The sequence below is a fragment of the Coniophora puteana genome (assembly GCF_000271625.1).
Source record: "Coniophora puteana RWD-64-598 SS2 unplaced genomic scaffold CONPUscaffold_8, whole genome shotgun sequence".
NCBI lineage: Eukaryota > Fungi > Basidiomycota > Agaricomycetes > Boletales > Coniophoraceae > Coniophora > Coniophora puteana.
In genome coordinates this window covers 2005648-2021356 of record NW_006913060.1, presented here as the reverse complement: position 1 = coordinate 2021356, position 15709 = coordinate 2005648, and the positions used below count along the sequence as shown (strand labels likewise).

Genomic DNA, 15709 nt, shown 5'->3' with positions numbered 1-15709 from the left:
TCTTCATGTGCTTGTTTTCCCTAGACCACCATAAGAAGAGAAGAGACGCATGAAACAAACACGTTCTCCGAGCACGTTCTTTGCATCCGATAACATCGCTGGGATTGACTGCACACGAAATACTGACCCCTGAGCAAGCTCCGAAGGCAGGTCTAGATCCAGAAAAACAGAGCAGCACAAGAAACATAATAATTTAAACTCCCAAAATTTCCGACTGTTTCAGGTTTTCTTTGAGAGCATCGACGTCAGTGTAAGAGACCAAGGAAAGTGAGCTGTGGCGCTGCCGTCTGTTCGTAACTACGGTCGAACCTTGGATTGGGGTTAGGGTCAGCAGTTCAGGCTCTTCGCGTCGCGCGCCTGGAAAATCATGCCTGTCCCCTCCTTACCACCTGCATCCGTTGCCCACCGCTCCCAAATCGCCCAACGTATCACTCAGATTCGAAGAACACGTCCAAAGGTCTCGTTTAACAAGCTACAAGAACACCGCATACCCACCCTATGGACCCTTTACCGAGGACTGCTGAGATACGCACCTGGCGAAAACGTATGTGCCGTCCTTCATTTTGCAGCGCATCCATGTCTCTCTTGACCTTTTCTGAATTCGTTTACGATAGGTCAAATTCCGCGTGAGGATGGTATTCGAGCAAAACCGGCACACTACGAGTGCGCACCAAGCACAATGTCAGCTTCGACAAGGTTACAAGGTAAGAGCACGCCTTAGGCGTGTCACGCGTAGAAACTCATTCCAACGCCGTCTCTTCAAGTACCTCAACACTTTCTACTGTGCAAGCAGAGGCGATGAGCAACCCCAACGTGTTACTCAACGATACGAATCTATGATTGCCACCAAGCGCTCGAAGGAGTACTGGAGACACACCATACGTGAAGCTTTCGTGCGTCCTCTTCTTCTTTCCACCACCCCTGCTCTCGAGAGCCGCTCATAGCTGTAACTGACCTATCATGTAGGCTTGGCAGGAAAAGCTGCGCACGCGACCTATCAACAAGGGCTCCTTTCTTTCCAACACCACCTCCAACCCCTTCCTCCCGCGACTTTCACCACAGCCGGCACATATCAACGGCATGATACGAAAGCGACGTGCTGCGCGATCACGCCGCCTGGAGCAATTAGTCGACCTCCAAGACTGGGTGCACGACGTGCAGGGTGAAGGCGCATTTGAGCGTTCGCTTGGCAAGCTCGTCTCCAAGGGTTCCACGACCCCCCGGAAGAATGAAGATCCGTTCGAAATGTCATTCGGTCACGATGTATCAGAGTGGGGTACGTCGCATTGCCCATCATCCCCTTAGCTCTAACGCACGGGCTCACCCTTGACCGTCCGCTATCGCAACACAGAATCCCCAATGCGCAACAAACTCACATCTATCAATGCTTCGCAGAAACTCGACCTCCAGCGCGCCAGGTCCCCCAACCCTGCCGCCCTTCGCCGCTTGCTGTGGTTCGGCAAGATGGCACGTCGCGAAAAGGTCGAGAACAAGGCGCGTGAACGCGCACGCGAGCGCGCAGGCGTGGAGACACCATCGAGCATCGCGCGTAAGCGCCAAGCGGCACCTGCGTATCTACAGGCGAAGATGACGGAGCAACAGCGGCACGTCGACAAGGTCATCCGGTCGCCGAGCGAGGTTGGGTATGTCGGGATGGTGAAGCGGAGGGTGGGCATGCGTCTGGCGAACCCAGACACCTTGAAGTCTGAGGAAAGCCCTGCACGTGCTGCTGAGCTGGATAGGTTGGCAGAGGCCATTCGGGAGGAGAACGAGCGACGAAGGAAAGCAGCGCAGGACGAGGATCGGACATAAGGCTCGTACCCACGAGTCCATTACGCCGTACGCTATTATTATCTTAATGTTCAATGAAAGGTTGCCGTGTCTCACGTTCTCTCTGCCCCAACGAACATAGAGTATACATCCCACTAAAAGAAGTGATGCGCATGGCCCAAACCGCAGACGCGCGATCGTACATGCAGCCGATGTTTTACATGCAGCCGATGGTACACTAAGGTACAACGAAACTATAGATGCTGCACGAAGAAGAGATTCATTTCCTGCGCCTACCTACCGAGTCTCGAGCACCATACAATCATGGTCTTGAAACCAGGCACGAAGAAGAAAGGATAAGGACGTGACGTGGGCGGAAACCCAGCCCGACTGAGCACCAGCTCATTTTGTTCAAACGCTGCACACCAAGGCCAACGTTCTCTCTCAGCGAACATGCAGTCGATACTCCTTCGCATCCTACAGGCTACAGTGCTCATGAGCTAAACGACGACCTTCGCTTTCCACCGGCCTCGGTTAACTTTCCAGCTACCCGTTCCTTCTTACAGTCCTGACTATTGGCACTTGTCGCGGTGCGTACGCGCGACCTCTACACACACGTTGAATTCGTTTTCCAGCTAACATCGCGAAGTACAGGTCGCTCACATCCGTCGTCGTCTCAACTCCCATTCAGGCGAGAATCGAGTTTGTGGGAGAGCAAGCAAGGACTCATGGACTAACTGTCGCGATTCGCTCCCCTTTCTGTCGTCCCCGCCCATGCCGATAGCCCTTGGGTATGTGACTCCCTGCATATAACTCGACCCGTATTCAACTGGATGGCCAATACCAGCTGACGTTGTCTCTGTCGTGAGACGACAAGGCTATTTTCTTGATATCCTTCAAGGAAGGTCCTGCCGGTAGCGACGTACTGGACAACGCAAGTTTGCGCGTTCGCGTTGAACTCACGTCCCTACCTGCTACAAAACACGCGTCAGTCAGAGAATCCCGCAAGACTGGACCAAGGACGAAGGGTCGTAGAAGGCTTACTAATCCCAGTTTCTCTCAGCCGTCTCCTCGGGAATGTCACTTATAAAAGCTGCGGATCATCTCATCGCAGTCGTCTTGTACTAATGTTTACTCGGGACTGTGCTCAATCGCCCTTACAGTGAATACTCGGCAGAATGGCGGCGCTGTGCTAGACACACAATGCAACGCCGGGGAATTGGTTTGTCTCTTTCTCTCCTTTGGAGTCCCCTCTGTGAACAACACCTTCGCGCCAGTACTGTATGACTGGGAACGAGCCTTGCTCTCGGTTCACTTTGACAGCCTGACAGCCACCGAACAGCAGCTGGCCTTGCACGCTGCGATGGCGTGCTTGACGTCGAAAACAGGCGCCCAAGGATATAATACGACGGTGGGGGAAACGTGAATCCTTTCCTTCTTCTCCTCGCTCACCCACCACCAAGATTTCTTCGACCTTAATCGTTTATCCGAACAACTCCTACTTGACACGTATCCAATATGACTGAAAACGAAAACAAACCCCTCCGACTGCTCTCAATCGGTGCGTGAACCTGGGCAAGTATCTTTGCCGCCATCGCTGATTTTTTCGATCGTATCTATCGCAGACGGCGGGGGCATCCGCGGGATGTCCGCGTTGCTCATCATCCGCGAGCTGATGCGGCGGATCCAACACAAGGAAAACCTCGCGTCGACTCCGGACCCCCATCTCTACTTCGATATGATTGGCGGCTCGGGCACCGGCGGGTGAGTACATCGCCAGCCACCGTCGGCTATCGTTGCCGTCGATGGGTCTGCTTAGTATTTATCGCTGATCGTTTACACCTTGTCTCGATACAGCGTCATCGCACTGATGCTGGGCCGTCTTCGCATGCCTATCGACGACGCGATCAGCGCCTACGACGGATTCATCAAACGCGTATATATCGACGGTCGCAAGTCTCTCGGCGGCGAGACCATGCGTCGTGGTATTCTCAAGCCCTTCAGCCGTGAGACGTTCAAGGCAGAGGCCCTCGCAGCGGCCGTGAAGCACGTCGTCGGCGTGTGTTCCGGAGGTGACGAGGATGCACGTATGCTTGATGGCGATGCGTGTAAAGTGTACGTCACAGCCGGTCGTACCTCCACGCGGTCACGTACTCACCTCAACACCAGGTTCGTATGTACTAGCCTTGCAGAGAATATGAACGCCGGCAAGCCCGTTCTCCTTCGCACCTACCCGGTTGCGAGGAATGCGAGCCCGAATTGTATGATATGGGAGGCCGCTCGTGCAACGACGGCCCATCCCGGGCACTTCAAGCCCATTACCGTTGCGGAAGGTGTTATACACCGTACCTTTGTTGATGCAGGGCTGGGGTTGAATAATCCCTGCCGCGTCCTGCTGCATGAGGCGGCGTCTGTCTACCCCGAGCATAGTCTCGCTGCGGTGATCAGCATTGGCACTGGCCATGCGCAGACCATTGGTTTGCCTACACCTAGTGTGTCACGGGCCATTCTGTCTTCTGACATAGTCAGCCTCCTACGTGGCATTGCTGTTGATTGTGAAAAGGTGGCAGAGGAGCTGCAGGCTCACTTTGTGAACTACCCGGAGCTGTACTTCCGGTTCAATGTCTCACAAGGGATGCAGGATGTGGACTGGGGTGCATGGGAGAGGCAGAGTGAAGTTGCTGCCCACACCACTCGATATCTGCAGATGTCAGAGGTTGGCTCGAGGTTGGATGCATGCCTAAGTGTGCTTCTCGGAGGCAGGGGCCAGGTTTTGATGGCTGCTGTGGATCACCTCCCTGCACCCACTATGCAGGAGAGTGCTAGCATGATAAAAGCTATTCCACTTCCATCTGCCAATTTCACTGGCAGGAAAGACATCTTGTCTCAGATGAATGAATACTTCAGAGGCACAGTTCAGCAGCACATATTTGTGCTTCATGGCCCTGGTGGGGCAGGCAAAACTCAGCTTGCATTAAAATTCATTCATGACTGGCAACATCAGAGTGATCTTCAGTGAGTATTTTTCTGGTTCATTCACCAATAATATACTGACCAGGGTCTAGATTCTCTGAGGTTTTCATGGTTGATGCCTCATCTGTTCAGTCCTTAGAGAGTGATCTCACCAGCATAGTCTCTGCTAAAGGTGCTGGAAAAAATTGGGAGGATGCCCTGATGTGGTTCAGGGGGCAAACATCCAACTGGATGTTGTTGCTAGATAATGCAGATGACCCTTCCTTTAATATGGGTGACTATATTCCACAGTCAACCAGTGGAAATATGGTAGTCACCACCAGAAACCAGGATTGTATGATGCTGGGCACTGGTCCCCAATCCACCAGCCATGTGTATGAGATGGCTAAGAGAGATGCACTTGACCTGCTGAACCAGGTTAGCAGAGGAGTTGTCAAGGAATTAGTGGGTACAAAACTTGTTGAGGTGAGAGCTATAGCATGAGCAACATCTTTTCTTTTTTACTGATTATGGTGTGTATATGAACAGGAGCTGGGATGCTTTGCTTTGGCAATTGCACAGGCAGGGTCATACATATTCTCCACTCAAAGCACAGGAGAAAAATACCTGCAGTTGTTAAAAGAGCACAAAAGGCAGATGCTTGCAAAAAAGCCCAAACAAGGGTTGGATGACTACCAGTTCACTGCATATACCACATGGGACATCAGCTTTCAGAGACTGGGTCCTAATGCACAAACCTTTCTGCAGCACTGTGCATGCATGTACCACAGTGATATCACAGAGGAGTTGTTTGAGATAGCATTCAAAAATCAAGATGAGGGGTGGAAGGGAAATAGACCCAAACTCCTTGACATGTTTGGGGATGAAGATAGCAAGTGGAACACCTTTCAATTCCAGGAGGTGATAGGAGAGCTGTTGCAGTACTCTCTCATCCATGTTTCAAATGAGAGATATAATATCCATCCACTCATTCATGAATGGGTTGGTCAGCTCTCAACCAATGAGAATGTCATACTGGAGACTCAGACCTTACTTGGAATGGCAGTCCCTGCAAACATATCTGAGCAAGGATATGTATCAAAGAGGCAGTTGTACATGCATATCAAACATGCTCACAAGGGTGATGTCCCTATTGGTGTGGCAAAAGCCTGGGCTGATGCTTACAAGGCCATGGGTGGCTGGGATGATGAGTTCATGTTGAGACAAATAATACATGAACACAATATGCATAGCCTAGGTCTGGACCATATCAACACCATTGTAAGCATGGATGGTTTAGCATCTGCATTGTGGCAGCAGGGAAAGCTAGAAGAAGCAGAGAAGCTGGAGACACAGGCCTTAGAAGCAAGGAAGAAGATTTCAGGCCCAGAGCACCTAGACACATTGACTGTTATGAATAACCTGGGCCTCATATTGAAGGATCTGGGAAAGCTGCAGCAAGCAGAGGATCTGCAAAGTCAGGAATTGGGTATTTGCAAAAAGGCACTAGGGCCTAAGCACCCAAAAACCTTGACTAGCATCAATAATCTGGCTCTTACATTACATGAGCAGGGGAAAATGAAGGAAGCCCATGAGCTACAGGTACAGGTGTTGGAGGAATGGAAGAGAGCAATGGGTCCTGAGCACCTGGACACCCTATCCAGCATGAGCAATCTGGCTCTAACATTGAAGGAGCTGGGAAGCTTAGGGGAAGCAAAAGAGCTGCATACAAAGGTGTTGGAGGTGAGGAAAAGGGCACTAGGCCCTGAGCACCCAGACACTTTGATGAGCATGGGTAACCTAGCAACTACATTGTGGCAGCAGGGACAGCCAGAAGAAGCAAAAGAGTTGCACATGCAGGTGCTGGAGGCAAGGAAAAAGATACTGGGCCCTCAGCACCTATTTACCTTGCAGAGCATGAGCAATCTAGCAAGCACATTGTGGCAGCAAAGGAAGTTTGAGGAAGCAGAGGATCTGGGAACACAGGTGCTGGAGGCAAGACAAAGGATTCTAGGACCTGAGCACCCAGATAACTTGACTGACATGAACAATCTGGCTCATATTCTGTATGGCAATGGGAAAAAGGACAAAGCTATCAGGCTTATGGAGGACACTGCAACACTACTTGAAAAAGTTCTGGGTAGTCAGCATCCTCATACCTTGTTTAGCACAAGGTGCCTGAAGGCTTGGAAAGCAGCTCAGGAAGGGGAGCAGTAGATATGTTGTTTAGTCATGTATTTGTAGCACTGTAGTAATTTTGTAATCAGAAGCATTGAATGTACAAATATTGTTGCGGTTGAATCATCCATTTTGTGACCCTTGATCTCTACAACCTCTTGACACAGGGTAGCATAGGTTATCTACAACTACATCATGTATACACATCTATGACCTATCTCTCGAGTGTACTCAGCGGCTGATCACTCACAAACGGTTCTATGAGCCAGAAGACAATCAGACTTTGACGGCGGAAAACCTCTCCTCTAGCTCGCACATCCGCAATGCCTTCGATGTGCTCGACGCTGTGGCGGCAGATCAAGTCGGCCGTCCACTATGAGGGTGCTCAAAGGTCAAGAATAACCCCAATCACATCGCGCGTTCAGAGCAAAACATCCATATCCCTCCTCGGTGCGGCCCATACTAACACAGAAGCGAACACGAGGTGCAAAAGGGGGCTGGATAACGACAATAGCGCCAGTGAACGCTGCACGCGTTCATTATGCGCAAAAACATGGAATTCTTATCTTGCCCGGACGACCAGGGGCACGTGGAGGTAGCTCAAGCTTAACGTGAGGCGGCGCAGGCGCATGCGGCCTTTCGAACCATCATGTAAGTTGGGCGGAAGCTAAAACCACGTCAAGAGGGCGGAGCTGATCCGAGGTGGTTTTCAGACTCGACATACCTGAGGAAGACCACCTCGACGTAGCCGAGGTAAAGGGTGGACATGGAGGATGGGTGGAGCAGGTTTTGAAGGACTGGGAGGAAGCGCGAGAGGCAACGCCCATGATGCTTGTCATGCTGATCATCACCCGGGTGAGGGTCGGCAGAGTCTTTACCTCAACGTAGGGGCCGCAGTGGCGAAGCGAGCCGGTGAGGGGCTCAGAACCAGCGACATGACCGCCGAAGAAGTTGACGGAGGCTACCTATGAGAACGTCAACGTCGGGGCGGTTGATCATTGATGCTGAGGTAGTCACACGCACCGCGGTCATGAAGACCGCCAGCACCGAAGGAGTCGACTTTGTCGATAAGGAGATAGAGCTGAGGTTAAAGGTTAGAAAACAGTGACCTACGGTAGCGAATAACCAGGAACGAACCACATATTTCTTTATCCCGATCATTTCCACCGTCCTCCCCACTGGCTATCAACCCTCCACGAACCTTTCTCCACGGGCGATGCATCCGCGCCTCGCCTTCACCGATCACGTTCCTGCAGGAGGTTCTTGAAATTCTCCCTGACTTTTTGCTTTAACGTCCGCAGCTTCGCCCAGACTGACGCGACGCGCGGAAGAGCTCGCCGAGGCGGGGATGAACGTCGAGCTTATAGCGGCCGCCAAGGAGTCTATAAACACGCCCTACACGACAATGAAGTCGTCCACGAAGACCTCTTCGGCCCTACGATGGGCTATTCGAGCGTCGGCGAAGCCGCTGTGTCCCTCGGTGAAGCGAGGCTGTCATACGACGAGATGTTGAGCACGCGAGTCTTAATTCAGATGCCGGTGTATAACCAGGTGTGGACGTTGCAGGTCGAGCACCGGTCGAGCAGGAACCGACGGTACGAGTGAATGGGTTTCACTAGGATGATAGGTCAGCGTAATGCAGTTTATGGTACGGCTCCTAGCAAACGAACCTTGTCCCGAATATTACGCTCGATCGGCTGACCACCATTCCGTGCCCTCCATCGAGTAGAAAGCGTAGAGCTCACGCAAGCTGTCTGTGAGAGCATAGATGTCTAAATGCCTTGGCTGCCTACTCGATGGTGTTGGTGCAGTCGCCGCCCCCGGGCGAAGGTGAGGTAGTTGCCAGACGACATGTTCACATCGCGAGTGGACAGCGCCGACAATCCTAGTCAACCTCAAACTGGGGTTAGGGTTGACATCAAGTCTTGGAAGATGTTATGGTGAGACGTGCCGCAGTCAAAGCATTCATACGTCCTACTTGTAGTACTTGTAGGTCAACTCACTAAGACAATGTTGAATATCCTGTAGATGTGTAATAAACCCTCTATACACGACCCCTTCCGCCCAACAGTACCTTCACCGATCCACATCTCACTTTACAGCCCTAGCATATTGGCGACATGATCTGGGACATCACCCCACACACTTTCGGTACCTAGAACAACCTGTCCAGTTGCAATCCTAAGTACATGGAGTGCACGACGAGGTTCCGTTCGAGCGTCCGCTCATATCCGAAAATTCCGTCTTGAATTACTCCTTCAACCATGTGTCGGGACAGAGAGACATCAAAGAGCGACATTGTTATTTTGACGAAGTCTCGCAGTAGGGTATACAGCCCATCATCGACTCTTTCAACGCGTGCTCTTCTCCTGACTCCCCACTATCACAATGTAGAAGTTCAATGCCCATCAGATTCGCCGCCATCACCGCCTCGCAGAAACCCGACCGCTCGAATGTCAAGCCCGCGAACAACTTCGTGAATACTCCATTTTTCACTATTATTCGGCACCATGGCCCACTGTGAAAAGGCGAGAGGATGGGGAGACGTCAGCGAGCACGGTCCGAAGGAAGCAGCCAGCGCCGGTCAACATGCGGGAGAAATGGAGAAGCGCCAGCGGCATGTCGACAGCGTCGTCGTCCGGACGCCGAGCCAGACTGGGTACGCAGGAAGGCTAAGCGGAAGATGAATCTGCGATTGATGAGCCCAGATGCTCGGAAGACTGAGGAAAATCTCGAGCGTGCCGCAGAGCCAGATCGGATGGCAGAGATCGTATGGAGGGAAAATGAGCGAAGGAGGAAGGTGGTGGATGACGAGAAGAGAAACAACTTGAAGGTTCGGCAACGCGAGCTACGACAGAATGGTCGACGTGTGCAGAGTTGACAAAATTATCCAAGTTCGGCGTAGTCGCGCGAGGGGTAGAGGCGAAAGCGGAAGCGCATATGAAACAAACTCGGATGACGAGGAAGATGGCGGTGCAACGCCCATGTTCTCTTTACGCGGGAGCAGCTTCATGAAGCTGATTGCAGGAACCACTGGGCCCGCAAAGCCGGAGAGCGCTGATAGACTTGCGACTGGCGGACGAGTGCTGGACGGAAGCGCGCATGGTGATGTGAAAATGTACACGTTGACACTGAAGTGGACGCATGCAACGCGGTTGTCGGAGCAGACGATACGAGTGGGTTTCGCTAACGAAGATGGAGACCTGGTGAAGGACGGTGGGTCAGTATGAGTAATTTGAAGTCAACGACTGAAGGCAACGAACCCTGTACTCATTTCGAGCTCGATTGGCTGACTCCCATGCCCCCACAATTGATTGTAATCCGTACAGGCTGCCCTCGAGAGCGCGGCCATCGAGAGGCTTTAACTCTTGACCACGGTGTGGATAACGACAGCACAGTAACGCAGTCTGGAGCAAAGGCGAAATGATATCATGACGGCGTGTTGATACTGCGAGTCTCTAGAACGGTGTAGCTTCAGCGGAAAACCGCCGGGCATGACGGTGGTTCTGTGTGTGGTGCGGATGATGAAGGGAGAGGTAGTTGCCTATACGCGCTTTGAGACGACGGGTGTTGATAGAGTCGAATGTTGAGTGAAATACATGCACTTCCATCTGCAGTATCTGTTAGTGAACTACGATGGAAAGATGATGAAGAGTCCGCTGCTCACGATAGAAATTACGACACGACCCTTGTGCCCCTTCGCACACCGACAACCAAAAATCTCTCTCGCGTATCCGAATTAGACGAGGGCGGCAGAGCTTGAGCGGGAAACGAGGTGGACCCAGTGAGCATGTTCTTCGATTATCTCCAAACTGGTAGGGTTGGCGGAGTCGCGTTGGAAGACGCAACGACCACTTGACCGAAAGAGGGCGAGCCCGATGTGTCGTTGAGACCGTCCGTGTCGCTGCTTTCCTCTCGGAGGGCGATGTCTTCTCGTTGTGCTGTTACAGGCGAGGAAAGGGAGAGAGCGATCATGGATGTCAGACGGGGCGAGGATGAGCGTTGCGAGCCTTCCGGATGGTCTCGTGGATGGCGGGGAGGCTAGGTGGGCAAGCGTTGAGAAGGTGCAGGCCACAGCACCATGGACAGCGGCGAAGGCATCCCAGATACGACTGAATGTAAAGTGCGGGTAGCAACTAGTGTTATGAGATTGTGAGAAGTGGAGAAAACGAGAGCGTCAGAGGAAGAGGAGCCTATATGATATGGTCATGGTCTTTGAGGAAACGATTCGACTGAGTAGTCGAACACACTATTGCTTCCGAGAACCGTGCCTTTCCAGTCGCGCTCAATCTACAGCTCTCTCTTAAGGTCACCGACACCGTGTTTTATGCCCACCAGTTGAGCAGCAGTTACTGTTCACAGATCCAAACTACCCCTTCATTTCACCACAATGATTTCAGAAAAAGGAGCCGACTCGATTTCGTCGCCCTCTCTTTTATGAGGACATGATCAAGTTTCAACGACTTGAACGCGCTTCCACCATCCACGCTGGCCGCTTTGCATCCTTCGTTCCTGGAGCACTTGTCGTTCTGTCAAGGTACTTCTGGTAAGCTGCTCCTCTTCGTCATCCCTATGTCATCGCCTCTCTCTGCCAGCTATCCTTGCCTATCTCGTCTATGAAGTCGATCGCGTCAACGTATCTTTGTTCTCTCGCTGATGCTCGAATCTACGTGCGCCCAGTTCCTCCTCTTCATCTCCTATCCATCTAGCCTGACTTTTATCCTACGGAAGGTACAGGAGCTGGGTTGTCGACGGTCAATAGCCCGCCTCGGAAGCAGCAAGCACAGGCCTACTCCATTCTTCGTATACCGCAGCACGTGCCCATTATGAAACTATAGGCTGCAACAAGACTTCTCGGACGGCGGAACCAAATAGACCGTAAGTGAACCTCCCGCTCTTCGTTACTTCTATTTACGCTAGCAGCCGTTAATATTATGGCTTGCCTTAGACAGAAATCATGACGCACCATTGCGGACGCTTGCTGGTATTTTATCTGCTTTCAGCTGTTGTCATCGCTTTCTCACTGTGTCGTAGTCAGGGTGTCAGGCCTTCAGCGCACTCTTTGCATCATTGGGGAATAACTTTGCTGGCGGCGACGTCCTGGTTAACGCGAAATTTCGTGTCATGCTACTGCGAGGGCGGTTACCCTTTGTTTTCTCGGTGTACATGCTCGAAAAGACAATTGGGACAAGGTAAATCAGATGGAATCCATAAGCATTGTATGTGTGACTATTATCCTCGGGGCTCTCGTTTCTGACAGACGCATAATCTACAGGAATCCAGCTGTTCAGTGCATACCCACAGCCTGAATGTTGTCTTGCATCTGCCCGTGTCGGTACTGACTCTTTGTGTCCGCGGTGAGAACGCAACGCCCTGATAACGGCGTGCTTAAAACTCATAAACCAATACCATCCCAGTTGCCCTTTCCTCATGGGGTCCTCTTCGATCTGCCTCATTGTGACGTCGTGCCTGTACGATATCTTTAGCAACGCTATCGAGCAGTATAGACGCTCAACAATCAACAGCTGACCCGGCACGCTGCCATACTTGGCGTCACGTTGCAACAGACGCCCAGAGATGCTTATAAGACCGCGCTGTGGGAAGGCGTCTCTTTTCCCTCTCTTTCTCGTTCACCCACCACCAGCATTTCCTCGAACCCAGATCTCACTCTTACCCAAACCTCTCTTGCTTGACTCAAACTCGATATGGCTGAAAACGAACACAAACCCCTCCGGTTGCTCTCAATCGGTGCGTAAACCCGAACTAATATCTATGCCGTCGACGCTGACCTTATCGATCACACCTGTCGCAGACGGCGGCGGGATCCGCGGGATGTCTGCCCTACTCATCATCCGCGAGTTGATGCGCCGCATTCAAGACAAGGAGAAGCTGACGTCGACGCCGGCTCCTCACCTCTACTTCGATATGATCGGTGGCTCGGGCACTGGCGGGTGAGTCTTTCGCATCGTCACTGTCTCCTCCGGCCCTGTTTGTAAAGTGATCGTACCCCATCGCCATGCAGTCTCATCGCGCTGATGCTCGGCCGCCTCCGCATGTCGATCGACGACGCCATCGCCGCCTACGACGAGTTCGCCAAGTGCGTATACGTCGACGGTCGCAAGCTGCTTGGAGGCGACACCATGCAGCGCGGGCTCCTCAAGCACTTCGCCCGTGAGACGTTCAAGGCAGACGCCCTCGCGGCGGCCGTCAAGGACATCGTCGGCATGTCGCCTGGAGGTGGCACGAACGTGCGCATGATTGACAATGAGGCGTGTAAAGTGTGCGTACCCTGTCCATCATTGCTTGCACCTCCCCGCGGTCCCGTACTCACGTCGACATCAGGTTTGTATGTACTAGCCTGACAGAGAATATGAACGCCGGCAAGCCCATGCTCCTGCGCACCTACCCGGTTGCGAGGAACACGAGCCCCAATTGTATGATATGGGAGGCCGCTCGTGCAACGACGGCCCATCCCGGGCATTTCAAGCCCATTACCATTGCTGATGGTGCTGTGCGCCATGAACTTGTTGATGCAGGCTTGGGGGTAAACAACCCCTGCCGCGTCCTGCTGCGTGAGGCGGCATCTGTGCACCCGGAGCATCGCCTCGCGGTTGTAATTAGCATTGGCACTGGTCACCCTCAGACCATTGGTTTGCCTACACCTAGTGTGTCACGGTCCAGCTTGTCTTTGGACCTGCTTGGTGTTTTGCACAGCATTGCTGTTGAGTGCGAGAAGGTGGCTGAGGAGCTGCAGGCCCACTTTGTGAACTACCCAGAGCTGTATTTCCGGTTCAATGTTCTGCATGGGATGCAGGGTGTTTCATGGGATGCATGGGATAGGCAGAGTGCAGTGGCTGCCCATACCACCCACTATTTGGGGATGTCAGATGTGAATTCGAGAATGGATATATGTGTCCAGGTCCTGCTTGGCAGAGAGGGTCAGGTTCAGGTGGCTGATGTGGATCACCTCCCTGCACCAGTTGCACAGGGGATATTGGGGATGTTGAAAGTTGTTCCACTCCCCTCTCCCAACTTCACTGGCAGGAATGATATTCTTGCTCAGATGCATGAGTATTTTAAGAGCTCAGTGCAGCAGCACATCTTTGTGCTTCATGGGCCTGGTGGGGCAGGCAAAACTCAGCTTGCACTGAAGTTCATTCATGACTGGCAGAATCAGAGTGATACTGAGTAAGTAAATTGTATTTCAATTATCAGTACAGTGCTAATGAAGATTCAGAACTAGATTCTTTGAAGTGTTCATGATTGATGCTTCATCCACCCAGTCTATAGAGACTGACCTAGCCACCATAGTCTCTAACAAAGGTGCTGGGAAAACATATCAGGATGCTATAATGTGGTTCAGAGGACAGACATCCAATTGGCTGCTGCTGCTTGATAATGCAGATGACCCATCATTCAACTTGGGTGATTACATTCCAAAGTGCACTCATGGAAATGTGATAGTCACCACCAGAAATCAGGACTGTGTGTCATTGGGGATTGGACCAAAGTCCACCAGTCATGTATATGAGATGACAAAAGAGGATGCACAAAATCTGTTGACCCATGTCACTAGAGGAGTTGTGAAGGGTGAAGTGGGCATGAAACTTGCAGAGGTGAGATAATTGACTTTGAGCTAACTCTGCCATTATTAATGATGATGTATTTTGTATAGGAATTGGGATGCCTTGCCCTGGCAGTTGCACAAGCAGCAGCATATATCCTGTCTACTCAGACTACAGGAGAGAAATATCTGCAGCTGTTGAGAGAGCACAAGGCAAAAGTTCTCAGCAAAAGGTCTAAGCAGAGTTTAGATAACTACCAATATGCTGCATTCACTACATGGGACATCAGCTTTGAGAGGCTTGGTCTTGAAGCGCAATTGTTCCTGCAGCACTGTGCATGCATGTATCACAGTGATATCACAGAAGAGTTGTTTGAGAGAGCATTCAACAAGGAATCTTGGGAGGGAGATAGACCCCAGATCCTTGACATGTTCAGAGATGAAGATAGCAAGTGGGACACCTTCAAGTTCCAAGAGGTGGTTGGAGAGTTGCTGCAATACTCCCTTATCCATGTCTCAAATGCAACATATAGCATGCATCCTCTCATTCATCAATGGGCTGCTCAGGGAATACATGATCAAAGGACACTGCTAGAAACCCAGTCTTTGCTTGCCATGGCAGTTCCTGAAAACATGGATGAACAAAGCTATGCTGTCAGAAACCAACTGTACATGCACATTAAACATGCTCATCATGGTGACATCCCCATCCATGTTGCAGTATGGTGGGCTGAGGTTTATAAGGCCATGGGCAGCTGGGATGATGAGCTGAAACTGACGAAAATGATGTATGAGAGTAATTTAAAGCACCTTGGTTTGGATGATGAAAAGACCATGACTAGCATGAACAATCTGGCTCTTACATTGTTAAGGCAGGGAAAGCTGGATGAAGCAGAGGAGCTGCAGACACATGTGCTGGAGGCAAGCAAAAAGGTGCTGGGCCCTGAGCACCCATCCACCTTGAGCAGCATGAATAATCTGGCAGGCACATTGAAGCAGCAGGGAAAGCTGGATGAAGCAGAGGAGCTGGAGACACAAGTGCTGGAGGCAAGGAAAAGGGTGCTGGGCCCTGAGCACCCATCCACCTTGACCAGCATGGCTAATCTGGCAAGCACATTGTGGCAGCAGGGAAAGCTGGATGAAGCAGAGGAGCTGGAGACACAAGTGCTGGAGGCAAGGAAAAGGGTGCTGGGCCCTGAGCACCCATCCACCTTGACCAGCATGGCTAATCTGGCAAGCACATTG

At 51.7% G+C, this 15709-nt stretch overlaps 7 protein-coding genes across 7 annotated transcripts; 6 read left to right on the top strand and 1 right to left on the bottom strand.

The window, feature by feature from the left end:
• Positions 1 to 367: 367 nt before the first annotated feature.
• Positions 368 to 1924, top strand: CONPUDRAFT_166670 (uncharacterized protein; the record flags this gene model as incomplete). The annotated part of the gene is made up of 5 exons (XM_007772168.1): positions 368 to 544; positions 615 to 704; positions 765 to 893; positions 967 to 1276; positions 1352 to 1924. 5 exons carry the CDS (start codon positions 368 to 370, stop codon positions 1810 to 1812), a joined length of 1167 nt encoding a protein of 388 aa, XP_007770358.1. The 3' UTR covers positions 1813 to 1924.
• A 502-nt stretch (positions 1925 to 2426) lies between these two features.
• Positions 2427 to 4789, top strand: CONPUDRAFT_166669 (FabD lysophospholipase-like protein; the record flags this gene model as incomplete). The annotated part of the gene is made up of 7 exons (XM_007772167.1): positions 2427 to 2561; positions 2618 to 2992; positions 3048 to 3181; positions 3234 to 3331; positions 3396 to 3534; positions 3628 to 3885; positions 3940 to 4789. The coding sequence occupies exons 4-7, from the start codon at positions 3289 to 3291 to the stop codon at positions 4787 to 4789; spliced, it is 1290 nt and encodes a 429-aa protein (XP_007770357.1). The 5' UTR covers positions 2427 to 2561; positions 2618 to 2992; positions 3048 to 3181; positions 3234 to 3288.
• Positions 4790 to 5967: 1178 nt separating this feature from the next.
• Positions 5968 to 6939, top strand: CONPUDRAFT_58907 (ATP GTP binding protein; the record flags this gene model as incomplete). Its single annotated transcript, XM_007771608.1, has 1 exon — positions 5968 to 6939. The coding sequence occupies one exon, from the start codon at positions 5968 to 5970 to the stop codon at positions 6937 to 6939; it is 972 nt and encodes a 323-aa protein (XP_007769798.1).
• Positions 6940 to 7506: 567 nt separating this feature from the next.
• Positions 7507 to 8061, bottom strand: CONPUDRAFT_155443 (uncharacterized protein; the record flags this gene model as incomplete). The annotated part of the gene is made up of 5 exons (XM_007772166.1): positions 7507 to 7567; positions 7625 to 7740; positions 7779 to 7861; positions 7924 to 7981; positions 8038 to 8061. The coding sequence occupies 5 exons, from the start codon at positions 8059 to 8061 to the stop codon at positions 7507 to 7509; spliced, it is 342 nt and encodes a 113-aa protein (XP_007770356.1).
• Positions 8062 to 9410: 1349 nt separating this feature from the next.
• On the top strand, positions 9411 to 10265 carry CONPUDRAFT_155442 (uncharacterized protein; the record flags this gene model as incomplete). The annotated part of the gene is made up of 3 exons (XM_007772165.1): positions 9411 to 9559; positions 9806 to 10124; positions 10230 to 10265. 3 exons carry the CDS (start codon positions 9411 to 9413, stop codon positions 10263 to 10265), a joined length of 504 nt encoding a protein of 167 aa, XP_007770355.1.
• A 2340-nt stretch (positions 10266 to 12605) lies between these two features.
• On the top strand, positions 12606 to 14092 carry CONPUDRAFT_155441 (FabD lysophospholipase-like protein; the record flags this gene model as incomplete). Its single annotated transcript, XM_007772164.1, has 4 exons — positions 12606 to 12648; positions 12713 to 12851; positions 12923 to 13180; positions 13243 to 14092. The coding sequence occupies 4 exons, from the start codon at positions 12606 to 12608 to the stop codon at positions 14090 to 14092; spliced, it is 1290 nt and encodes a 429-aa protein (XP_007770354.1).
• A 1215-nt stretch (positions 14093 to 15307) lies between these two features.
• On the top strand, positions 15308 to 15700 carry CONPUDRAFT_58810 (uncharacterized protein; the record flags this gene model as incomplete). Its single annotated transcript, XM_007771597.1, has 1 exon — positions 15308 to 15700. A coding segment is annotated over one exon (393 nt), but the record flags the coding sequence as incomplete, so codon positions are not given.
• Between the last annotated feature and the right edge of the window lie 9 nt (positions 15701 to 15709).